The 25,491-nt window shown below is 48.1% G+C and overlaps 2 protein-coding genes across 5 annotated transcripts in view; both read right to left on the bottom strand.

Moving 5' to 3' along the window:
- Nucleotides 1–114: 114 nt before the first annotated feature.
- On the bottom strand, nt 115–3,284 carry IL12A (interleukin 12A). Its single transcript, XM_064455885.1, has 4 exons — nt 3,027–3,284; nt 1,471–1,578; nt 1,120–1,224; nt 115–282 (listed from the first exon to the last, which is right to left on the bottom strand). Exons 1-4 carry the CDS (start codon nt 3,282–3,284, stop codon nt 115–117), a joined length of 639 nt encoding a protein of 212 aa, XP_064311955.1.
- A 13,504-nt stretch (nt 3,285–16,788) lies between these two features.
- Nucleotides 16,789–25,491, bottom strand: part of SCHIP1 (schwannomin interacting protein 1) — a 44,274-nt gene continuing 35,571 nt past the window's right edge. For all 4 annotated transcript variants that reach the window (XM_064457893.1, XM_064457897.1, XM_064457894.1 and 1 more), the window contains 5 exons: nt 23,846–23,963; nt 22,995–23,192; nt 22,308–22,431; nt 20,687–20,780; nt 16,789–19,216 (listed from right to left, as the gene is read on the bottom strand). In XM_064457893.1, the coding sequence (XP_064313963.1) occupies nt 19,165–19,216; nt 20,687–20,780; nt 22,308–22,431; nt 22,995–23,192; nt 23,846–23,963 (586 nt within the window). In that variant the 3' untranslated portion in view covers nt 16,789–19,164. The remainder of the gene's footprint in view (nt 19,217–20,686; nt 20,781–22,307; nt 22,432–22,994; nt 23,193–23,845; nt 23,964–25,491) is intronic.

Below are 25,491 nucleotides of genomic sequence, written 5' to 3'. Positions count from 1 at the left end.
TGTGCTTGGTTCCTAGAAAGCCCCTAGCCACCTTGCAGGATATTGACCCTACTATTTTTTCTCCAAAACTTCCTTAAGTCAAATTTATACCCAAAGTGCTGGAGGGCTGGGCGCTTACAGCAAGCTCTCTGGAGAGGTCAGGTAGTTCATCATCCTGTTGATGGTGACTGTGCGGATTTGGAAGGCGTGAAGGATGCTGCAGAGCCTCATCCTTTCCTTGAAGGAGGTCAGCCCTGTGCCTGCTGGTGGCTGCGACACACTCCTGCTGCTGGTCTTCAGGGCCTGGGGAGAGGTAGGGGCATTAAAAACTGGCACCAGAAAGTGGCTGAAACAGGAAGCTCTAAGTTTTTTCACCCCCTGAGAGATAATTGACAAAACTTAGGAGTAAGAATGTCTTCTCATAAATGAAAAATTTCAAGTATTTCATGATATACTTAATAGACTTAGGATGTGCAGCTGTACTTTCCTTGAGACAAAAGCGTCCATTTGTGCGCAAAGGCTCTTTCTGCCCAAGAATAAAGACGCTTATTTAATAATGCCTTGCCTAGCCACCCCTTAGACTAGGCTCATCTGCCCGTGGCTAGACTCTCCAGGCTGTTGGGAGATGCTGTGTCAATACAAAGGCAATTAACTTTTGTTTTTTTTAAAGTAGCTTTCGTTAAGCAAACAAACAAGCAAGCTTTTAATATCTATTCCCTGTACTCACTAATACTATTTATCAAAATTCATACTCCTTATTTCATATCCAGTATACCAGGTGTATCATATTTCAGTATTTGGAAGAGAAATAGAGCGATGTCCCTGTATCCTTTTACCCTATTTTTGAGTTCTCTGAGGAACTGGCAGAAAATCCTGTACCCCGTCTCCTTGCAAGAGCAGAGCTGTGTGAAAGAAGGGGGGCCTCTAAGGAGCCATTCCTCTGAGTCCTGATGTGTTGACCATAGACCCAAGGCAAAAACACAAAGTGAGACATGTAATTCATAAGAATCAAGTCCCTTCCAGGAAAAAAGGTAACAGACGACTCTTTAAATTACCAGATTAAAGGAAGGTCACTATTTGACTGACTACAGAATGGAGCACACTGGATCAAAAACTCTGGTTTAAGGCAGAAATACCTACTTTCATCAGTTCATCAATAGCTGCCAGCACCTTTTGATCATTGAAGTTCTTCAGCTCTGCCTTGTAGGCATTCAGATCCTCATAGATGCCCTGCAGGCATTTACTCTGAAAAGTCAGAATTATTAGGAAATGCAGGAATCTTTTGTTAAATGCTTTAAACATACAACAAGCAAAAGAAGGGGTTCTTTCGGGAAACTTGCAATTTACCGTATCAAAAGTAGATCTTTCCAGTGCTGGACAGTTTCCAGTCTGCAAATTGAAGAAGTGAGACATGGTGATTTTGTGGAATTGTGAATTATACAGCTGTTCCATGAAAATACGATGCTGAAACTTGATATATTTTTTTTTTACCCCATGATCCTCAGATGTGCAAGCTTTTATCGTGTTGATTTGATTCTTAGTGATATCTTCAAGATCAACCTCTTCAAGGGTACATTCAAATCCCAGCGTGCCAAGCTCCTGTATTAAAAAGGGAATAAAAAAGGGTCATTGACTCAGCTTCACAGTACTGTTTGTGTATATATATATGTAAATACACACAATTATAAGCGATGCATCACAGCTGTCTGCACTTGGCTGAATCCTAGGAATGAGGCTGTGTGAGGGCAATGGTTAAATATGAAAGCTAGCAAATAGACTGAGACTGAAATGCATGCATGTTTAATGGGAATACACTCAGGCTTTGTACTGATTTGTTCTATATGTTGTTGCAAATTACACTACCTCCATCACTTTAAATTATTTTATCAGACATTGAATCTATTGAGAACTTTATGCCACTAGAGTCTCAAATGTAAAGTGCCTCTTCGAAAGTGAAAAAGAATTAATAAATACCATCTGCAGACTTTTAACAGTGCTCACTGACCCACCGCAGGTGTGGGAACAGTGCCCCTATTTAGTGGTGGGGGATTTTGTGGTTGTCCGAGATGAAGCTTGCAACAATAGCAGGGAATTTTAGCAAAAAAAAAAAAAAATTAAATTAAAAAAAATCCTCTTGGCACTATTGCCAGGAGGCTTTAGTGTGGTAAGTTGCTATAGCACCAAACCAACGACACCAGCAACAACATGCAAATGAAACGACAAAATCAGAAGCAAATATTTCCTGAGCCAACTCTGCAAGGCCCTTAGAGAAAAAGCATGTTCAAAACTGAGAGCACTCAAATCAGCTGTCAATGCACCACTGGCACCACTAACGCTGTGTGTGTTTCTGTGGGGCTGCAGCGAATAAGGGCTGAGAAAGACACCTGAGCAAATCCCCATTTGCTGGTCAGGGGAGGCGTGAAAGCAAAGACCAGATACAGAGTCTTAAAGGGAGTCTATAGAGACCTTCCGCCTGCCTGGGCGCCCTCACCCACCCATCACCACCCTCCTGGGTGCCATCCTCTCCTGTCTGGGTACCCTCACCCACCCAACCTCTTCTGTCTGGGTACCCTCGCCCACCCATCACCACCCTCCTGGGTGCCATCCTCTCCTGTCTGGGTACCCTCACCCACCCAACCTCTTCTGTCTGGGTACCCTCGCCCACCCATCACCACCCTCCTGGGTACCCTCACCCACCCATCGCCACCCTCCTGGGTGCCATCTCCTCCTGTCTGGGTACCCTCACCCACCCATCCGCTCCTGCTTGGGTACCCTCACCCACCCAACCTCTTCTGTCTGGGTACCCTCGCCCACCCATCACCACCCTCCTGGGTACCTTCACCCACCCATCACCACCCTCCTGGGTACCTTCACCCACCCATCGCCACCCTCCTGGGTACCATCGCCTCCTGTCTGGGTACCCTCACCCACCCACCGCTGCCCTCCTGGGTGCCATCTCCTCCTGTCTGGGTACCCTCACCCACCCACCGCTGCCCTCCTGGCTGCCACCCCTTCCTGCCCAGGTCCCCTCCCCGACCCCCGCATACCTTCAGCCGGTGGAGGGAGGCGTTGGCGGCCTCCAGCAGCTCCCGGGAGCGGCTCAGCCTCTCGGCCAGGCCGTGCTGGGGGGACGTGGGCAGCGCCCGGGCGGGGGGCAGCAGGGCCAGCGCCAGGCAGAGCGCGGGCAGCAGCACCCGCGGCCCTGCCCGCTGCCTGCAGCGCCGGAGCGCGGCGCTACGCGGCGCTGCCCGCCCGCCGCCGCCCGCCCCGCCGCTGCCGCCGCCCGCCGCGCCGCGCTGCTCCATGCTGCTGCCGAAGGAGCCGTACCGGTGCTGGCGGAGCCGCGCCGGCTCTTATAGAGCGGCGGGAGCGGGAGTTCCCCCTCTTCTCCTTTCCGTCCCAGCAGCGGCTCGGTGGGCGCCGGCGGGCGCGGGGCCGGGCCGGGGGCAGCCCTCACTCATCCCGAGAGCGGCGGGGCCGGGAATCCCGGCACGGCGGGGCGGGGGCGGCGGGGGCTCGGCCTCCCGGGGTCGCTGCTGCCGCCTGAGCCCGGCCGAGGATGCTGCGGGGCAGCTCTGGGCACTCGTGGGGGCTGGAAGTCCTTCGTTCAGGGCTGTTCCCTTTGCACGCAGCGTGCAGCGGGCTTATAGAACAATAAGAATTACTTCAAGACTCTGTATGACACAAAGATAAGCTTTTCCATCTTCATTCTTCATTACGAAGAACTACAATGATGAGATGTCATTAATGAATATTCATGAAAACCTGCCTGGAAGCTTGCTTTTTGCTGATACGCTTGGTATAATCGCCAACTATTCCAATATTAGTTCATATTGCAAGTGGCCATTCTTAGCCTGGGCAAAAGGCTGTAGAAAACTTTTCTAGCTGTCGGGTCTGCCTTGAAGTCAGCGGGATTTTCACTATTGGTTTGGGAGGGAGCAGGATGAATCAACTGTTTTATATTGCATTTTCAGATTCTCTTTATTTTAATTGACATCTTGTTTCCCATAAGAAGGTTCTGGTGTGTCTAGAGACTTACTTTGCTAGAATATCAGCACTGCATAATTTTCCAATTTCAGTGTGTGTTTTCCATTGCTGCACTAGTCATTAGCCTGTGGGCTGTGGTTTTAATCTTGTGTAGGAGACTTTTTTTTTCCCTGACACAGAAGTGAAAGAGACCTTCGGCATATGCTTGCATTCATGTTCTTGAAAAGGCATCAGTTTGGCTTTCCAGGTTTCTTTGCCCAACGCTCAGTCACAGCATTACCCTTGGCAGCAGGGCAATAGGTTTCTCTTCAGGTGGGCACTGACACACAATTTGGACAATACCTTCCTGTTCATGGCATTCCTGTGCTGTGCTTAGGCATGTACTGGCATATTAGTTAGACTCTTGGTCTGAAAGGGGGGATATTTATCTGAGATACCTTCAGAGGTCTCTGGAGGCAGCTGCTGTTGAATGGGCATTGTGCACAGAACAGTTATCCCAGGGGAAGCTGTGTGTGGAGGTGCCTCTTCTCAGTGGTCTCATGGGCCAGGAAAGAGGACTTTCCTTCCTCTTGCTGAGTCCCAGCTCCTAGAGGGATTTCTTTGTGACCCAAGGCGGGGGGGTGGGGTGGGGTGGGGGGTGTGAACTGGGGCTAGAAGGTGTCCAATATGTTCTGCTGAAAGCTGGCTGGGGTGGCAAGAGCATCTCCCCAGATGACTTCACCTCCAAAGAGCCCCCCGGCAGCTCCCAGCCGAGGGGGACTGAAAAATGCAGGCTACACAAGTAGGACAGCCACGCAAGTAGGACACTTCAGATTCCCTTTTACGCAAAAGCTTGAGCTGTAGTTTGCTTTCTTCGTGTAATGTCTCATCATATATGGTTCACAAATAATTTGCAAGGAATGTCCCATTGTTGCACAGGTGTTTCCAAAGCAGAAATACTTTCTTGGTCGGTGCTCCCTCAGCCCAACGGTTAGGTAACGTATTACTGAAACACGAGATGGGTTTAGTTTGCTGATAAAAATTGAATATATCCTAATACTGGTGAGTGAATTTTTTCCTGGATAGAAGAAGAAATAATTGAATGTCGCTACATTTGCTGTTTTACAAATAGGAAGGTTTTTCCTCAATTATCTATAAAGAGCCATGCCTGAATGATACCATTGTCGCCACTCATTTATTCTCCTGATAGCATCTGAAAATTAAGTCCTTGCCATGCCGGGCTGCTGGAGATCCTTGTACACCTGTTGCAGGATCAGAGGTGATAAATCCAGAGACCCACCAAAGCTCTAGTGCTTGTAATCACACTCTGCAGACCCAAATCCCCCCGGCGCAGCAATCCCACAGGTATTGTGGTGACAGTCCCCAGGCAGATGCTGAACACGATGTTAACATGGTGGCTGTGCTAGTTCGGATAGGTGGTGAGTTGAGCCTGGCCAGTTTCTGCTCCTTTTGCCCAATTTGTACCATATCTGTATTCTCTGCCTGACTGCAGCTGCATTTTGGTCCCAGACTGAATGCAAGTGCACTTTTTACTGAGATTTGTCTCAAAGATATTAACTGCTGGGTCCTAGCAATGAGGTAATAAAGTCTTAATGATATGTTTATTTTGGGCAGATGTTATGTCTGTTTTTCATTCCTAGCCTCATCCATCTGTCTGCCTCCGTCATCTCAAAGCATCCTGTATTTGACCAGCCTTGAGTCTGAATGAAGCATCTCAATAATTACTGTGCATGATCTGCTCTTTGAGCATCTCTGTGTCTGCCTCCTTTGATCGGGGCAAGCATGGGCTCATGGCCAGCCCGGAGGAAGGGGAAGCAACAAACCTCAGCATCAAGGCTGGTGCTGCGGTCCCCAGGCTGGTCTGGTCCCAGGCTGTAATGGTCTTTCTCCCTTAGCTGCAAAATGGGAATAACTGTAGATCTATGGGCTGGGTTTTGATGTTCCTTAGTGATTACGTACAGCCTAACATTTAATATTAATATTATTTTGGGGAGTTAGACAAAAATACTTTCTATGTCAGCACCATCCAAAAGTGAAAAGCAAGTTCTTTTGAAATGGAGAAATCCATGTCCTTTTTATTGCATATTGTGTCTTGATCTGAGGTACCCATCTCATCAGTCAAATGAAGGATGATGAAGGGGGAGCGATGCATTTCTTATTAAAGCAACAAAGATAGGGATATATCACGTACGCATTTAGAGATACAGTGCAGTAATTGCATACCATAGCCTACTAAAACTGTTAGAAGACGTGTGATTTTACATGAGGAAATGTAATTCCACTGGCTTTATTTCAACCATAAATTGCTCTTGCTGAAATTAACCTCCAGAGAAAAATAAGAACCATTCTGGGTCTAGCTATAAAACTGTAACATTGTTGTAGTCAAAACTGGATGAAACTATGTTCTTGCCTACGCTGCACTCAACCAAAACATTACTTAAAAATCCTATTTGAAAAAGAAAGGAAAAAACAATAATAATAAAGAAACCCAATTAGAAAAAAAAAACAAAACCCCCAAACCCCTCAGTTCAGTTCAGTTTTGAGGACCGTATAGGCGAGTGATGAGAAATAGGATCTTCTCCAGCCACACTGTTCTAAAAAACTGGGAGGTTCCTGGAAATGTGTGCTGACACAAGGCACTGTGGTGCCTTTTAACCTTTTGTTTCAGTCTTGGCTTGCCTCTCTCCCCTCTTATGATTAGCAATGTAATTTTTGTCTTCAGGGTTGCTCTCAAAGTCCAAGCTAAATGAAGACCAACTCACTTTCAGAGTAAGCTACGTATGAAGAGCCATGAACATCACAAACCATCCTCTCCGTCGTCAGCTGTGTGCTGCAGTGAAATGAGTGGTGAGGTGTATTTCCTAACCAGGTCTCCATTTTTGTGGTGTTACTTCTGTAACCTGGCAAATTACATGACTTTTCTTCATTAGCAGGCCAGCTCCCAAGCCCTTCGTGAAGGTCATGTAGCAACTTGTAACATATCTTCAATGGGAAGAGATGTGTTATTTGTAGGAGAGTCCTGTTCCCCATAATTATAAGGATGTATAATTACGCAATAGTTGTATAGATATATATAATTACACAATGATTATATATATAAAAAAATCAAAGTGGCAGTATGATTCTATCACAGCTAGGCTGACAGTTAATTGTAGATAGTTGCTACATAAAGAGAACAGCAAAATGTTGTGTGGAATAAGATTTCTGGATGCGTCAGTAAATAAAATTAATTTTTATACCATTTGCCGCTCTCAGAACATATGGAGGATTGATCATGGATCATTTATTTGCTCCTGGATAATTTTTTTGGAAGATCCACGGTCAGATACCTCACCAAAATGGCCTCACTGACAGAAGCATTGCTTCTGATTTATGTTGGGAACCAACAGCTCCATAAAATGGGAAAGCAAAGACTTGAAACTCGCCTGGTGGTTTTTTGACTGTTGGTGCTTATTCACTGAGGAATCCCCTGAAATACATAATCCTAAGCATGCACTGAATTGTCATTGATTCAAAAGCTAAGTCACATAATTAAATGCTATTTCTGAGTCAAAGTGGCTTTCCTGAACCCGCAGTCACCACACTGAAACCCGTAAGATCCTGGGTATTGATCACCTGCATCTCTTGGCTTTTCATTCTTCCAGCCATTGCCGGGGTTGGTGCGGTTTCCCCCGTGACCCTGCCATGTACTGCAGCATCTTTGGTCTTCACTTGGGTTTCTGGCTGCTGGGTCTCAGGTGACAGACTGGCATCTTTGTGTCCTTACGTGGCCAGCCAGACTGGGGACCCCCAAATTCAGGTGTTATTTGCAGACTCTGCTCCAAAACTCGAATCCACATGGCAGGGTACAACCTTTTCCAGGAAAGGGATGGAACTGGTGGTGACTGCTAAGTAAGTGCTGTAGCTCCCAAAAAGGCATGCAGGTATTTTGAATGGTTAAGTTTTGGATAGGTAACTTCTCATGTTGAAATGGGAGGATTGTCTGAAAAGCATCCTAGAACATGGGGAGAAAGGAAGGGTTTTTTTGAATCGACATATGCCTAAGATAAGACAAGAGGTACGTTTTTGTATCCCAATTTTTTTCCAGCAGCTTTTTTAATTGGATGTAGGAGCTGATTTTTTTCCCCCTCATCATAAACTGGCTGTGTTTACTGCAAGGTTAACTGCAAAGCTGTCTATTAAGGGACCGTCAGCACCCAACTCAGCATTGTCACTCTAAGGGATTGCTTACAATACTTTCAGGAAAGAAAAGATGTGGGCAAGATCCAGGAACCCTTACCCACAGACACGGGGTTGGTGATGCAGGTAAAACTTTTCATCAGCCCTCTGGGTTTTTTTAAAGTTTTATGACACTAACAGAAATAAAAACCTCCTGTGAGTACCTTCACGGGGCTGGATGGTGCTGCAGTGCGGAGGGGTGCTTGACGAGGGCTGGGGCACCACATCAGTCCCCTGGTCCCTCTATCAGAGTATGGAGCAGTGGTGCCCCTCCTGCCCATCACCCTGGGACCTCAGGAGCCCCATAGGAGCCTCCCGTGTCTCTTTGTCCTCTCTGCTCCCATAGCCCTGAAAACACCCGCTGAGTAATGTGACTGGTGCTACCGGTGCCTGTGGTTTTGTGTGCGGGGAGGGAGGTCTAGCCTCTGCTGAATGCAGCACTGCCGGGCTGCCGGCACTTTCAATGGTCCTTCTTTTGCTCTTGCTTTCTGTTTCCGCCCACTGCAACATTTCTCATCTCTGGGTGGTTTTTTATTGTTCTTTCATCTGTCCCTTTTATCTCCTGTCTGGGAGTGCAAAAACTGTCATGGGTTCAGCTGCTGTGGCTCTGACCTGATGGGCAGGCAGGAGGATAACTGTGATGGGAGCAAGGGGTGACTGTAGTTTTGATCTCTTCTTGCTGGTTTTGTATTCACCATTTCACCTGGCAGTGGTAATGCACTCAGGAAAGAAACAGGAGCGTTGATCTTGGTTGACGAGGAAATGCATCAGGACAGCTTTTTTTTTACATTTCTTTGATGCAACATGATTGTCTGAATCACATTAGTGATGGATTCAACCCTTCACCCCACCCTAAAGAAGCAGGATGGGGAAAGCATTCACTGGTGCTGAGCCAGCCGATGATTCAATACCCAAGACTACTTAGATGCACAGGTCTTGAGTGCCTGGGGATACCCAGAAAGCTGCTGGCATGACTCATGGTTAGAGCATTCCCCATCGAGAGAGGGAACTGAGCTCCAGTCCCAAGAACACTTATTTGGTAAGAGTTCTTCGAGCATCCAACCCCCTGGGAAATGCTCTGCCCAGGTTTTTGCGCCGGGGTGAAGCACGCTGTGATGTGCTGTATGGGTGGGAGGGAGTGCATTGCTGGCTTCCCATGCCACTCCTCCTCCAGGTTGAGTGCTCCTCTGGCAGATAGTTTCTATACAGGGACATGTTTAATTTTTTTGTAATACCTTGGTAAGCATAAAAAAAAATGTAGTAATGCAGTCTCAGAGAAATAAAGCCCTGACCGAAGGCAGATTGTATCCCCTAGGTGTTTGTGGGAAAGGTGGAAAAGGGACCGGTCCTTTCCACTAAAGCAATTATTAGAATAAAATAATGTCTCTCAATGGGCAGAACCCAGGACTTGTGGCATCACAGGGCAGTATTTTGTCTGCCAGGCACAGGCAGCATGGGCTGGAGGGACATCCTGGGTCCTGCAATGGTTGCTAGGAGGGAGCAGCTGATGTGCTTGCAGGAGTAAGGATTACATGTGTGAGTAAAGTACGGATTACATGTGTGAGCAAGTGCCATTTGACTTCCAACTTTCAATACCACAAATATTTGCTCGCTACCACAAACCTGATTTTAGTTAACTGCCACCAATTGGGATGTACATCTCTCCTGGCAGAGCTTTAATCCGCTGTGGGTTTGGGGAGCCAGCTGATGCGAGCTCCTGACGCAGGCTGGGCGACTGAAGCTCTGCAGGGGTGAGCACTGCTTTTCTTTAGCTGGCTTACACTAAATATGAATGAGGGGCTCTGCGGTGGGTTAATGACTCATTTCACATCTGGCTGCATGCTTCAGCATCGGCAAAGGAAAGCTGACGGTACAGAGTCCAGCACCTGCCTTTGCGTGCTCAGACCTTCTCACCGCGTATGTGCTGTGTGTGAGGCTGGGCTGTGGCTATAGCTCTGCTCACTGCAAGTGGTCAATGGGCAAAATATGGGTCACGTGACAAAGTCTTAAGAGATTTAACCTGTGAAATTATTTTTAATGTAAATGCAACAAATTTTGTTCTAATTTCAAAATACTCAAACCAGAAATTTCTGGATTTGCTTTGGTTAGAGCATGAAAGAAACAGCACATTTAAACTGTTTGAAGATGTATAATTATATGTAAGGTTTTCCCAAAGCCCGTGTGATTGCTCAAAGGAGGAGATTCCCCATCGGGTCCCAGGAACTGCATGTGTTGGCCCACTCCTGCCAGCAAGTGTGGAGAGCTGCATTTTGCCCATGTGCAGAGAAAGCAAAAGAAGCCCCAGTGACAGCTGTGGGGCAGGTTGGGCTGTGTTGTTCTGTTAGGCAGAATAATCCCTCATTTCCATGAGCTAGGGCAAGCGTGGCGTGGCTGGCTCCACCGCAGAGCCCAAGGATGCGCATCTACCTGGGTGTGATTGGGGACACCAGGTGCTGTGGTGGTTGTGCTGTCGTAGGTGCCTGTTGTAAGAGGGGGTGCAGAAACCAGCTGTGGGTGGTGGTGGGGATGCCTGGCACCCTGACACACATCACCAAGAGCCCTTCACGAGGATCTACCGTGAGTCACGGGAGAGCTGCTGCCCCAGGAGGTTTCCCTGGCTATGTTTGGCTTTACCTCGGCAGTGAAGAGGCTTTGTTCATCACAGCCCCATTAACAAGGGCGCTGAGGCAGGGTAGCACACAGAGCCCTCTCTCTCAACAGCCAAGAGAGGCAGCAGTTGTGGTGCCCCACATGCGGGAGGAGCAGCCCTCTGAAATCAGAAAGAGCAATTTGGAGAGCTGTGAGCTATGCTCATGCATGTCAGATTTCATTTTTTTCCTTGTGTGTGTAATGATTCTTCCCTTGAGGTCATCTCATACATATTTGAACCTCTTTTATCTCTCACCATAGCCTGGCACATACATGTCACCTATTGTGCACAGCTAGCTAGGCAGTACATGCTATGAAGCCCTAACTGTCAGGGAACAAAGGCTTTGTAGCTAATCCAAAGAAGCTGCTGTTCATGTATTTATGGCATTGTGAGGACCTCCAGGGCACTGCAGGGGTCAGTCTCTCATCCACGACTGGGCTCGCGGCTCGCCCCATGACGGCTGACATCTGGGTCCTCCTGTGCTGGAAGAGGAAGTTGCTGCCCGTAAAGAAACTTGCTGAGCACATGAGTGTGGGGACAGCCCTGAGACGCACAGCGGGGCAGCCCTGGGACTGGTCTGGGACGTCACCCTAAAGACATCCTGCAGAGAGGAATTGGTGTGCTGGGGTCAGGGTCACAGCTGAGGTATAAGGTAAAGCAGCTCCTGTGGAGAAGGGGGCTTGGGCAGGGAGGAGCGGAGATGACTGGGTGCTGCAAGGCTGGGCAAGGACTGGCAGAAGAGCTGGTACTTTCAGGTTGGGTATTTTCCTCCCAGGCCAAGGCAGCATCAACTGCTCTGTATGTCCCAGCACCAGGGCAGGCCCTGCTTGTCAACTAGCTTGTTACTGCTAGCATAGAGGAGACAGAGTATGGAGAGGAGAAAATGTATGGTAGCACTACAAAAGAGTCTTCAGCTGTCTCCAGGTTTTGGTTAAGAAAAAAAATTGCAATATTGGATTTTATACAGCGAACAGAAAATTAAATGGGGTGGGGTGGGGGGTGGGGTGTCACTTGAAAACATGTGTTGGGAACCGTGACAAAGTCAGTCTTGTTTCCCCAGGCTGTGGCTGGGTGTTCACTACAAGAAGCAAATTCCAACCTGAGGAGGAAGAAACCCTTTGTCTTCTACATGGATGGGGCCTGCGGCACTTTCAGATGCTGTCCTTCCCTTGGCGAAGGCACCGAGAGCCCAGAGGCTTCATTTTGCTCATGGTTACCTCCAGCTGCTTGGCCCTGCAAGGGCTTTGCACGAGACCTAAACCATTTCCAAGTGGGCTGTGCTAAGCTGCAGGCTGCTGGCCTGATGTTGAACTCAAAACCACCCCACATATGAATGCACAACCTCTAGCCACAGCTTCCAACCCAAAACATTTGCTTCAGGCTCTTGACCTGTGCAGAGATGTGGGGGCTGGTGTCCCTTTTCTCCCCAGACCTCATGTTCCAAGGCAGCAGGAAGGTACAGGACAAGTGGTCTGACACAGTGATGTGGATCTCTTCTCTGCTCCCAAAAATAGATCTCTGGGTGGTTTTGGATCAGCAGAGCTCTGCAGACCCCCTTGCCAGCTCTTATTCTTGCTCTGGGGGCTTCGGTCCTCTGCAGCTGTGACACTGGTTACTCCAGCAAAACTCCCTGAGTATCTGATGGGAGTTTTCTGAACTAGTGCCTGCTTGAGGGTGTCAGCCCTACCTCCAGGGTGGGCTGAGGCCAACACCTGGGAAAATTCCTCCTCCCACAGCTCTGCCGGCAGTTTCACTGTTGAGCAGCGGAGGAGTGCTGGGGCAGCTGCCTGGAAACGGCTGCTGCCCACAGGCTGTGAGCTCAGGAGATCCACATGAAACCCTGCAATTCCCTTTTTTCATACAGCCATAACTATTTCACTTTTCTTTTGAAGGCATGTTTCTTCCCCAAATGTGCTGTTGTTAGGAAGCTGAGGGGTAAGTGGGTACGGCAATGACCAGCATGGTGGCCAGGTTCTGCCGTCAGTCTTTAGCAATTGCTCCATCAGCAATAAAGCCAACATCCCAATTTGGCATGGAATACTAAGTCATGAAGAGGCTGTGATGGGTCAGAGCCTTATGCACCATTGAGAACTAAGATAATTTATTTTGCATAGATCCTTTTTCCCCCCATAGTCAAGAGATGAAAAAATTTAAATAATATTTTACCACTAAAAAGGAGCTGATGGTTGATGTAAGAGATGAGGGGAGGTCTAACCCTACCACATGTGACCAAGGAATGCTGCTTTAGCACAAGACCGGGTACTTGGTGGCAAAGAACCCAGTGACTTTGCTGTCAGTGTGCAGGATGTCCCCGGTCACCTCTGGAGCAGCGGGTGGAGGATGAAGGGTCCCACACATGGGTTTCACTTTGCTTTACAATAAGAAGGAAGAGAAACTCCCCGGGAGCGGGTGTAGGCTTCTGCAGGGAAACTAGTCGGACCGTAAGCGTCCCCAACCTGATGGCTTTTCCTTGGGGATGCCCTTTGCAAAGCTGATCCTCCCTCGGGGCTGTGCAAGGACAGGTTTGCTTTAAAGAGGTAAAAAAATCAGCTCCTTTGTGCTAATCACCTTCCCCGGCAGCAGTGCAAACCAACAGGGCACATCCTCGAACGGGCTGGAAGCAGGGACACTGCAGGCAGCACGCACAGGGTTGTGTCCCACCGCGCCAATCCTTCTCATCTGAATCCGCGCATGACAATTCTCCTAAGTTTGTTAGTGCTTGTCTTTTGATGGCTGAAATAGAAAGTAAAAGACTGTGTGCATGCTCTGCCGTGGTTTTACATGCTCACACTCTGTGGTGGTACCCACGTGCCCAGTGAGATGATGTGCAGCATGCCCCATGCACAGTGAGCGCTGCTCCTCCATGGCAGAGAGCTACTAGGTAGGTTCACAAAAAAGGGAGGAAAAAAATAAAAGGGGAATGCAAGCCACAAGGTTTGTTTGAAAGGTAGCATCTGGCTCATAAAGCACATCTGCTTTAACATCAGCAGGATGTTACCTCAGACATCAGAATGTTATTTTTTCTTTTTTCTTTTTTTTTTTTAATGCAACAGTTCATGCTTTTCAAGCACAGGTGAGTTTAGGACCAAGAGACAGCCTTAAAAAAAAAAAAGAAACATTATGTTGTGAGACAAGCTGGTGGAAGGCAAGGAAGAGCAAGCAGAATTTCCCCTGGATGGGTGGGACTGGCTGAGGAAAGTGGTGGTGGAGGGGAGTTCGATCAAGACAGGGCATGGCATGCTGAGGAGCAGGTCCTTTCCTGCCCAGCTAATCAGGCAGCATGCAAAAAGAAAAAAAAAAAAAGTTGCAACAGCTGCTAAAAAAACCCCCAAACCTCCAAAACAAGCTCCAAAACTGTTTCCAAGATGTACAAAGCTCTGCATCTCTCCCTTGCTCCACTGGCCAGTAAGATTGTGGGTGATGTGCAGATGGTGAGCCTGGCAGCACCCTGTGGTTTTGACACCCCTGCCCAGACCCTGGCAATGCTCTGTGCTGGTGGCGCAGGCTGTGTGTGATGGGGCCATGCAAGTCCCAGGGCCCGGCAGGGAGAAGGGGGTGATACAGATTTCATCCACATGTTACCCCATGCTCTCTCGGTCTCAGCTGGTGATGCCAGCCAGGGGAGACAACACACTTTTGCAACCATTTTTCACAGCTCTCCAGCCTCCTTTTCTTTCACCTTGAATGAGCTCACCAGGCAAGTGCAGGACAACCATCAGATCAGGCCCAGCCAGCATGGGTTCATGAAAGGCAGGCCCTGCCCGACCAACCTGATCTCATTCTCTGACCAGGTGACCCACCTGGTAGATGAGGGAAAGGCTGTGGATGTTGTCTACCTGGACTTTTGTAAAGCCTTTGACACTGTCATTGGCGCTTTGATACTTGGACAGTCTCCCACAGCATCCTCCTAGAGAAGCTGGCGGCTCATGGCTTAGACGGCTGTACTCCTCGATGGGTAAAAACCTGACTGGATGGCTGAGCCCAGAGAGTTGTGGTGATCAGAGCTAAATCCAGTTGGCAGCCGGTCACAAGCAGCATTCCCCAGGGCTCAGTGTTGAGGCCAGCCTTGTGTAATATCTTTATCAGTGACCTGGATGAGGGGATTGAGCACACCCTCAGTAAGTTTGCAGATGACACCAAACTGGGCAGAGGTGTCGACCTGATTGAGGTCCCTGCAGAGGGAGCTGGACAGGCTGGCTCGATGGGCCAAGGCCAGCTGTATGAGGGTTAACAAGGCCAATTACCGGGTCCTGCGTTTGGTCACAACAACCCCAGGCAACGCTACAGCCTTGGGGAGGAGTGGCTGGAGAGCTGCCCAGAGGAAAAAGGATCTGGGGGGTGCTTGTTGACAGCCGGCTGAACACGAGCCAGCAGTGTGCCCAGGTGGCCAAGAAGGCCAACAGCACCTGGGCTTGTGTCAGCACTGGTGTGGCCAGCAGGAGCCGGGCAGTGACGGTGCCCCTGTGCTCGGCACTGGTGAGGCCGCACCTCAAATCCTGCATTCAGGTTTGGGCCCCTCGGGACAAGGAGGACATTGAGGTGCTGGAGCGTGTCCAGAGAAGGGCAACGGAGCTGAGGAAGGGTCTGGAGACCAAGGGTGATGAGGAGCAGCTGAGGGAACTGGGGTGGTTTAGCCTGGAGAAGAGGAGGCTGAGGGGAGCCCTTCTCGCTCTCTGCAGCTGCCTGAGAGGAGGCTGTAGTGAGGTGGGTGTTGGTCTCTTCTCCCAACTCACTAGTGATAGGACAAGAGGAAACGGACTCAAGCTACACCAGTGGAGGTTTAGATTGGATATTAGAAAAAAATTCTTTACTGAAGGAGTGGTCAGGCATTGGAACAGGCTGCCCAGAGAGGTGGTGGAGTCACCATCCCTGGAGGTGTTAAAAAGAATTAATGTGTAGGCATGGCAATTCAGGACATGGTTTAGGAGTCATGGTGGTATTGGGTGGATGGTTGGACTTGAATATCTTAGAGGTCTTTTCCAACCTTACTAAGTCTATGATTCTTTCCCCCATGCTATGGGTTATATATGTGTTTGCTGAAGGCCCGCTGATCTCTGGAGGCAGCATCACTGCAGTCAGCAGCTAATGCTGGTGGACGTTTGCCTGCCCCAGTCTGTCCAACATACCCCTGTGTGATCCTTTGGCTTTTTAGTCATTTGAATGTTTTCTCCAAATGAATATACTCTACACCCCACTCCCCAGTTATGGGCACCAGGCATGAGGGCTGCTTCAGGCACCCACTGGTCAGATGCTGAAGCCTGGTCCCCCGGGGTGGAGCAGTGGCCACTGTCATAACAGAAGCTGCTTATTACTGTCCCTGCTGAGCTCACTCCCTGAAAGCAACCTTCTGACTGAAAGCCCTTTGAATCTCCTTTGGGGAATTCGGCTCCATGGTTACAGTACTGATACTGGGAGTCCCAAGTGGAACCGCGTAAATGCCCCCATTCATGGAAGAAAAAAGTAACCAAAAAAAAAAAAAAAAAAGAAAAGAAAAAAAAAGCAAGGCAGCACAAACCCCCCAAATTCTCCCCAAAGATGGAACACCCAAAAATCCCATGCTGGAGGAGCAGCTATTCCCCATGGATGTACATAATTAGCTACAGCCAAGTGTGGCTGATGCACGGTGGGCAGCAGGCTGGGCCATGCGAGTAGTTTGCGGGACCCCCAGCCCCATAGCCCTGTGCATATGCAGGGCGGGTAGGTGTTTTTGCTGACTGCATCAGGTATTTTTGGTGACTTCTAGTCTTGGGAGGTACTTTTCCCATTGCACACAGAGTGCTGTGCATGATGGTTTATGTTTTGTGGGGACGAGGGGAGGAGGAACCAAAATTCCAGTAAGGAAGATACAAGAGACTTACAAAGTGGGACTAATACCCAGAAAGAAATTGGTGACAAAATACATATTGCCTGTGACAGGGCAGCAGCTGCCACTCAGAAACCACAGAACACCCATCTCTTTTAAAAATGTCATTTAATCCATTAATTCCACAGCATTGCCATCATACACACCAGCACGACACCTCGGTACATGGGACGCAGAGCCAAGGAGATGCAGTTACCCAGAAACACACTTATTTCTTAAAACAAACCTGTCCCCTAAGGATGTAAGGGGGAAAACCAGTGATAGGTGACCGGAATAACTAGTCTCTTCAGCAAGTTAAAGGCACTTAGCAAGGGAACGAAACTCCAGCCTGACCAGACTGCCTCACCCCTGTGCCCCACAAGCTGGATGCTGGCAGGGGCGATGCCGAGCACGGTGCCGGGGGTGGCTGTGGGGGTGGCTGTAGGGGTGGCTGTGGAGGGCACGGGGTTCCCCAGGAGCACCCGGGGGCTTGCTTGCTTTTTTTTTTTTTTAAAGCTGAGAGCAACCTTTTTGTATTTGGGGCTTTTGCTGTTCATGCTTTAAATCCAGTGGCAGGCACCTCCTCACCGACAGCTGAACAGCAGTTTCTGATGGAGGTACCCGTTCTGTGCCCGTGGGGATGATTTTGGTCTCAGAGCGCTGCAAACACAGCATTTTACAGAGCAGAAATATAAAATCCAGGTCTCCCAACATGCAGGCAACAGCATCAAGCCAGCCAAGAGCTATATATAAGGAAACTAACTACCCCAACCTACTTATTTTTTTCTGCATAGATTGAAAAAAAGCAAAATAAGAGGAATTTATATCATCTGGTCTGCAGGGAAGGGCTCTGCAGCCTAACCCATGCCAGCATCTTTCTCCAAAAGCTGGGGGCAAGTGCAGCTTCCTGCTCGGGTACACTGCCCAGCAGGGACGTGGTTCCCCCACGGGGGCTCTGGGCCAGGGACTGTCCACTGGAAGCCCCGTGGAGCAACTCCCGGCAAAAGAAAAAACAACCCTAAATTAAACCAACCGCCCCCACCACCCCAGCCCCACCAAACCCCACCGAGGGCTGGCGCTTCCGTAACCTGTACTTTCTGCAAAAACAGGGGGGAAAAAAAAAGTAATTTTGTAAAATACATTCTTGGCGGGGGATGAAATTTTAATGCAGCTCATGCTTTCCTGAAAACACCCTGAATAAGTCATTAGCCAGCCCCTTCGCTAAGATGAATTTGCTGCCGAGGAAAAAAGAATTAAAATGTAAAAAGCTGGTGCGCGTGATGTGTGTCTGCTGCTGGCTACAGCCAGGCAGCCTTAGGAAGGGGATGGCCCAGATGTTTCAGCATTAAATCAAATAAATGAGGGATGAAGACAGATCTATTAATCTCCCAGTGTCCCTCCTCCTGTACGCGCAGAGGACGACACATCCAGCACTCAGCTGATGAACACAGCTGCTAACGGGGAACTTAGCCCAAAGGCAGAGAGGTGAGTAATTACCGTATGTAATACATTTAATATGCTGCTTAGGTTTTTAACATAGATTTTTTTTTATTTCTGACATTGGTGAGTCATTTAAATATTTAGCCCAGACAATAAAATATATTAAAAAAAAAAAACCCATCTACAGTATGTGCCTGCTGATTCTAACAATAGTCACAATATTAGGGCCCAGTGAATGTTATTATAGAATCTCTGAAGTCCAGGTCATACATACATTATGAACTTACAAATAAATAACTCTACAAAAATCCTGTCTTCTCTCTGTAATTTCATGTGATAGGCAAAAAAAAAAGGCTCTTTCTGGTGATGACAAATTAGGAATTGCACATTTAGTTTGAGGAATACATTACTGGTGCATCACCAAAGTCAACCACTAGGCAACAAAAAGACGTATCATATGAAACAATTTTTTAAATTTTTATTTTACATATTTATACATAAAACTTTCAAGGTAACTCTCTGAATCCAACTGAATGTTAATAGCACATCTAAAAATGAATGTCAGGTAGTCAACATTCACAAAATGTTGAAAACTGATTAAAATATACATATTACTGAAAGCTACAACTTCACTACGAGGCAGGCATGTATTTTTTTGACTTGTATAGCACCGTCAAGTACAGTTTCTTTATTTTAAAACTACAGTGAAGAATAAAAAAGTAGTCAATGGTAAAATATCGTTCAACTGAAAATCTCTAAACAAACAAAAATAAAGTTAAACTACCCTCTCTTCTCACCCATGATTTATAATGTTATAAGTACTGTACACTTTTTTGTAATAATATTATTAAAATGCCTGATATTTAGTGGCACAAGTAAAAAAATTAAAATAAATTAAGAAGCAGAGGCCAATCACTGGACATAAAGCTTCAGACATGGTCAATGACTAACACTGGTTTTCTTGTGCGCCACCGTGGACATCAGCGCTTGGACACACACAGAAGCAAAATGAAGTCTCGCTCGAGCTCTGCTCCCGGGGCTCCGGGGTTCATTTTGCCGGCATCTTCTCTGCCATGTGCTTCTGCTGACTTTCGGCGTGTCTGGGGGGAGGAAAGATGCTGCGTTATTCACTGTGCTGTGGGGAGGTGGAAACCCAAACCACATGCAGGGCTGTGCTCCAAGCCAGCATTCGTGCTGCTCTGGCAGCCAACCAAAACCAACATTTTCTCAAGGAAAATACAAGCAGTGGGTGAGGGATGTGTGGTCTCTGCCTGGGCTCCTTCCTGACAGGAGGAGACTAGGAGGTGGGCGAAGGGGAGAGGAAACCCTTCTCCGGAGCAGTTTCAGGTCAGTTGGGATCACTTCCTCCTCTCCTGCAGGGATGCCTGGCATACTCTCCCCCCTAACAATACTGGGATGGGAAGAACCAAAGCCCCCACCATGCTGACCAGCCTTCCAAACAATTTTATTTACTAAACTGCCGTTAATTACACCTAGGAAGCAAAGTGTTTCCCGAAGCACAGAAGAAGAAAGAGATGTGAGGTGGCTTTGGCATTTGTCTACTGACCCAGCTCCATCCCCCATCCCAAATCCCCCCCCCTTTTAGCACTTGCTCTTCGTTAAGAAAAGCGGTGACGATGTCTTGCAAGACTCAGAAGTGATAACCTGCCTGCTTGTCCCTTGGGCCATCATCCCCGTGGGCAGCACAAGAAGCGCTCCCCAAACCCCTCATGGCCACCCCAGTTGGCAGAAACTTTTTCCAGGCAGACCACCATCAAATCTCAACCAGCTGCTATGCAGCACCACGATATTGTAAACTAGAAACAAATTTAGGCTGCATTTTTTGCAAGCTCAATTCTGAAACTGCAGTCCTTGTGCGCTGACAATAACCAGTATCACCTTTTTCAGCTTTTTTCCCCCAAAGCTTTCAATACTACTTAGTGTTTCTGCAGCACATCATTAGTTATCTCAAAGGAAAATGCCTTTTTAGCCTTGCTGCCCAGGAGATGGAGTCCGTTAGGAGACCTGCCTATATCCTGTAAGGCTTTCCATTTTATCAGCTATTGAACATTAATATTTAAAAGACTCAGAAATTCTCCTGTCAGTCAAATCCTCCTGATGGTGGAGGCAGACTGGCTGTTGCTCACCCCAGCGAGAGGGGTGGGATGACACGGGGAGCTGCCTGGATTTTCCTTGGACGCACTGGGGGTTTGCAGCATTGCTCTTTCCCAGGCTCTTCTCAAGCTTCGGAAAGGGAAGCGCCAATTCAAGAGCATGCACCAACACCTGTGTTTGGGGAGCTCCTGGAAGCTGCTGCTGGTCTCCAGAACAAGTGCCTTGACTTCTTGTTTTGCAGGAGAAAGCAGTGTCCTGCTCAGCCCTGCTTCCCTCTTCACATACAGTGCTCGGCAGAGGAACGTGTGCCTTGCAGCCAGCAGTGTCACCTTCTACCTACCTTTGATGGCAAAGGCCTTCCTACTGATAGTCTGCTAAAAGAAAAACCCTACACACTGCTGACAGTGAGCTGGGACCTGTGAGGAGAGAGAAATACCCCGAGAAGCCTCCTTCACCTGGTCAGGTCCTCGATGTCCACCAGCATGGCGTCCTGCTCCGTGTGCAGCTCATCCCGAATGAGCAGCAGCTGCACCAGCTCCTCGTTCAAGCCTGGTGCCAGGGAAAAAGGGGATGAGAGTTTGTGATGGCCCAGGGAACCCCGGTTTGGGACCTGTACATCATCCTTCCCCACCGCATCACACACAAACTGGTGTGGAGAATCAGGAGGGACCTCCCCAAAGGATGCATGTTTTCTAGGATAAACTGTAAGCCCCTTGCCACTGCATGCAAGCAGGTCCTTCTCTTGAAATAGCTTAATGCGGCAGCAAAAATAAAGACGAATTTCTCAGTGCTTGGGGTCCTGCTGGTTCAGCTTTCACTCACTTCTGGGTAATAACCCTGAGCAAGAAACACACTGCAGAAAGCTGCCGAGCCACTCACCCAGGCAACCTCAGATTTAGCTTTTTAATTCCCTGTGGCAATGCAGGGAATGCTGCCCACCTGTCCTGGTTTGGGGTTACTGTCCAACCTGCTCCCTCTGCTCAAGAGGGGTGTTCGTGACATTGGATTCTTGCTCTGGGTTGTGTCAAAGAGTGGGGAAGAAGAAGAAAACAGAAAGGACCATGTGAAAAATTAACCTGCCAGCACAGGCTCCCCTGAAGGCTGTACCTGCCCATCACTCGCTGCCAGAGCTGGTGTTTAGACTGCTTAAACACAGCTATACTGGTTTAACACCTTTTCAGTTTGGGAAGCAAGCTCAGTGTTAATGACGTTAACACTTACGCTCCCATACTTGGGTGCTGTCTAAAATGAGGCTAATTAATGAGCACTTTTTTTTTTTGCCTTTGCAGCACAAAATAGCAGATCACGACTCAACGGCGCAGCTCTGCAGCCTCAGCAGGGCTGCTTCCAGAAGGGATGCCAATTAACCAACACAAGTCGGGAAGGAGCAGCACAGCAGCTCCCAACCAACCTTTTTTTTGACCTACAGCTGCCAGAGAAGTCTACTCCCAAAATTGTTAATTAATTGGAAGATGGAGATCCCTTGGGGGAAAAAACCCCTGGAACTTTTGGATGGAGCAAAGACAGGTGAGGCAGCAGGGCACTCACTGTTCCTGTGAGCAAACGCAAGGACCCATGAATTGTGTTGAAGCGCTGCAAGAGTGGATTTACCCCGGGATGCTTGCTAAACTGGAGGGCTTCTCCACTTACGGATGGTTTTAATGCCATGGCATAGCGTCACATGAAGACATAGCCATAAAGCCACAAATGGCAGATGCTTCCTGGACAGGCAGACTTCCCAAGACTATTTTTACCCGACCAGGTTTTCAGTTACAAGTTGGGTGTTAAGTACTGGCACAATGCAACAACCCTCCTCTCTTAGGGAGCCAAGCTTTAGGAGAGACTGAAAAAAAGAAAGAAAAAGGCTGAAGGAGCCAAATCTGGAGAGGACTCCATCTCCAGCTTCTGTTGCTGTGTGGTTCTTGGTTGCTGGCTGGGCTTAAACCATGACATGTGGTGCCCCTCTTCCATATATTCATGTTATTATACATTTATTAACATTTCTATGTGTATCCTGGAGAACTGTTCTTAATTAAACAGGACATACCAAAGAATAATTAAATAAGTATCACTTACTTTCTATCTGTGAGTGGAGATCATTGACTATCACTTGTAGCTGCCCGATAGTCATGTCTCTTAGATCAGTGGGTTTTAAACTTCTCTTCATCAGGCATTCACTTATATGAGGCATATGTGGCAGCTGAAAAGACATTTTCAATTTTTTACTGTTTTCTTCTAATTACTTATATACCTGAACAGCGGCAGTTTGCGTTGCAGGCATGACCCTCTCACAAGCCTGCCTCAAGGACCACACTGAGAGCACCAAAACGAGCTGAAACATCCACATGACATTTGACCCAAATCTTCAGATCTACCAGCATCAGGAGTGGATTGATGCAAGGGGAGGTGAGGGCTATTGCAAGCAGCGTTGTACCAAGGCAGGAGTGCTCCAGCTCGGGCCAAGATGGGCTACGCAGACTACGCCTTAGGCATCATGTCATTGCCAACCTCCAGGCAGTAACAACCTCCAAGCTTCATCATCTCATTCCCTGCATCCATCCCACTCCCATAACGCCCTGATAAGACAACTTGTGTTGACCCTTCAACTCCTGACAGCCAGTCCCTGTCTCCACTGCTCCTCTCTGCATGGCTGCAAGCACCATGCACAAGCACTGCTGGCCACTGTGTGCATCTCAATAAGCAAAAGCAAACAGCAAAAGGGCTGGTGTTACCCCCCTGCACTGTCCCATGGCCCCCACTTACAAGATCCGCTACCGGCGATTTCTTCCTGTTTTGCTTTTCGACCTCGACCTGCATTTTGGCCATGGGCTTTGCCATAGCCAAGGCCATTTTGGCTTCAGCTTGGAGTTTCTTTTGCCTGGTGAGGAAGTCCATGTCATCGAGGGACTCAGACTCTTCCTCCGTCGTGTCTCTATCGGAGTAGGATGAGCTCTGCTTGCTCTAGAGAAGTAAACACACAGCCATTACAGCACCATCACCCCAACGGTGCCACAGCAAAGGAGGTCGCTGTTAACATATTTTTGCACACTTACAAGTGGCATCATTTCTACAGAAAAGGTGAAGAGCACAGATTTTTTAAAAATTTTAATCCACGACATTATCTTTAAAAATCAGAGTAATTCCCAGATAGGCTCCCTTGACTATTAACAGCAACTTGAACACTTCAAATGGAAAGAGGAGCCAACCAGATCAATAGGTGGTGAAGGGATAGAATGGTTAAGCTGGAAGAAAACATCTGGGGCTGCGGTGTTATACACACAATGGAAAAGAGAGGAGAGGAAAGCTGATGGGAGCTGATACTGCGTCATATCCATTACTGCCCTGATAGTTATCAGAGCCAAAAAGAAAGGGAGGAAGGAAGTAGGAACACCTTCACACAAAGGCATCTGCTCTACAGCAGCTCTGTGCAAGCCAGGGGCAATTTGCTATCTCCCTCTCAGCATCTTGGCATTTCTTTAATTGATGGATAAAGATGCTGCTCTGGGGTTTAGCATTGCTGTTTTAATAGGATCAGCTCTTTATCAGCTTCCGTTACGGATGGCTTCATGGTTTCCATGCTCTGGAGCCTCTGTGGGATGGGTTCTCGGACCTACCATGGGCGACAATGGTGTGTCCAGGCTGGTTTCTGTCTTGCTGTCATCAGCATCGCTGTCCTTATCGCTGCCGCTGTCGTTCACGAAGCAAATCTGCAGGTTCATCCCACTTTGTAATCTGCAGGGGAAAAGGAGAGGTGACACCGCAGCCCCCTCGCGCCGCTCTCCCCACCGTGCTGATGGGTTGCACGGGTGAGATGCTGGAGCACTGTCAGCAGCGAGTCTCTGAGCTTTTGAAAGGATGCTGTTGTCCTAATGTATTGGCCTCAGGAAAATATAACCATTTTCACATTTTTCTAAGATGATGGTTGTCTCCCACCCAGAAGCTGAGCCATGACCACCAGCCTGTGGCGGCAGGACATGGGCAAGCTCCTGTTGCCGCCCAGCGCTGCCATTTCTGAGTGGGAGCTCTACGTGGGACTGGAAACTCAGTGGCATGGTAATGATAATGCTTCTACCACCATCTATTGATGAACTTCAGAATTGCTGAGATACTGCAGGGCTTTTCTCATCACGGATGGCTATATTATTACATTAAATAAAATATTGTATGTAAAGTAAATATAAAACATATATCTTATATTAATATATAAAATATACAGAATAAGTTATATAGATGAATACTACATTAACTATAATATTATTCTATTATATAAAATAATGTGTTAATGATTGGAACTATTTATTCAGAAAGGTAGTAAATCTGTTTGTGGCCAACAGGCACCACTGTACTGCAAGAGATTATTACTGTGTTTTCCGGACCCTCTGCTTCATTGCCTAGTTTGGGCAAGTTAAGATCACCCAAATTCAGCTCCCCAGGATTGTTTTTCTCCGGATGCAGTGGCTCAGGGTAGGGGGATCCCAGCGCAGGCTGGGAGAGGGAAAAGCACTTCTACAGCTGAGAGCATCCCAGCTTTCGCTCACATAACATTATGCCCCAAAGCCACCGCGGAGCAGGTCGTCAGCCATGTAACACACGCTTTACCAGCTGATGCCAACGGAAAAGCATGGCACACCAAGATCCAGGTGGACCCCACGGTTCCCTCTGCTCAGACCAGCCTCCGAGAGCAAACACGGGAATGGATTTTTTGGACAAGAGGATGTCCGTGAAAGCCCCCACTGATGCTCACATTGCAGAGCAGCTCCACAGCCACCAGCCGCACTCATGTGTCCCAGGCTCTCCAGGACAATTCACGCACCTGCCACCAGGATCAGGCTCATCCGCCTCCTACAAAATGTGCTCAGGCTTTGCTCATCTTCCAAATTAATGAAAACTTAACCCCAGAAACTAGATATTACTGGGGTCACCTCTGTCAGCCTCCTTGGAGCACCATGATCAACCACTACTTGCTGAAGATGGGGCAAGACCCCACACATGTTCTGCTGCCTGTTATTCCTCATTCCCAACACGGGGGGCTTATATCAGTACTTACAGGTAGAAAACTCTTATTTTCCGTTTATTTTAGTGGAATTTCTGTTCATTATTACCATAAAATAGATAGCATTAATAACTGAAATTTTTTACGATGAGGGTGGTGTAACACTGGCACAGGTTTCCCAGAGAGGCTGTGGAGGCCCCATCCCTGGAAACACCCAAGGCCAGGCTGGACGGGGCTCTGAGCAGCCTGATCTAGTTGAAGATGTCC

This window comes from Phalacrocorax carbo, chromosome 7 (genome assembly GCF_963921805.1).
Source record: "Phalacrocorax carbo chromosome 7, bPhaCar2.1, whole genome shotgun sequence".
Taxonomy (NCBI): Eukaryota; Metazoa; Chordata; class Aves; order Suliformes; family Phalacrocoracidae; genus Phalacrocorax; species Phalacrocorax carbo.
This window is presented reverse-complemented; position numbering and strand designations above follow the sequence as displayed.

Bases quoted from the DNA above. Each gene is read 5' to 3' on its own strand.
- IL12A (XM_064455885.1), bottom strand. From the start codon at position 3,284: ATGGAGCAGCGCGGCGCGGCGGGCGGCGGCAGCGGCGGGGCGGGCGGC. The intron at 1,579-3,026 runs GTATGCGGGGGT...TTTTTAATACAG, and splicing joins CCTCCCTCCACCGGCTGAAG to GAGCTTGGCACGCTGGGATT. The intron at 283-1,119 runs GTAGGTATTTCT...ACCTCTCCCCAG, and splicing joins CTATTGATGAACTGATGAAA to GCCCTGAAGACCAGCAGCAG.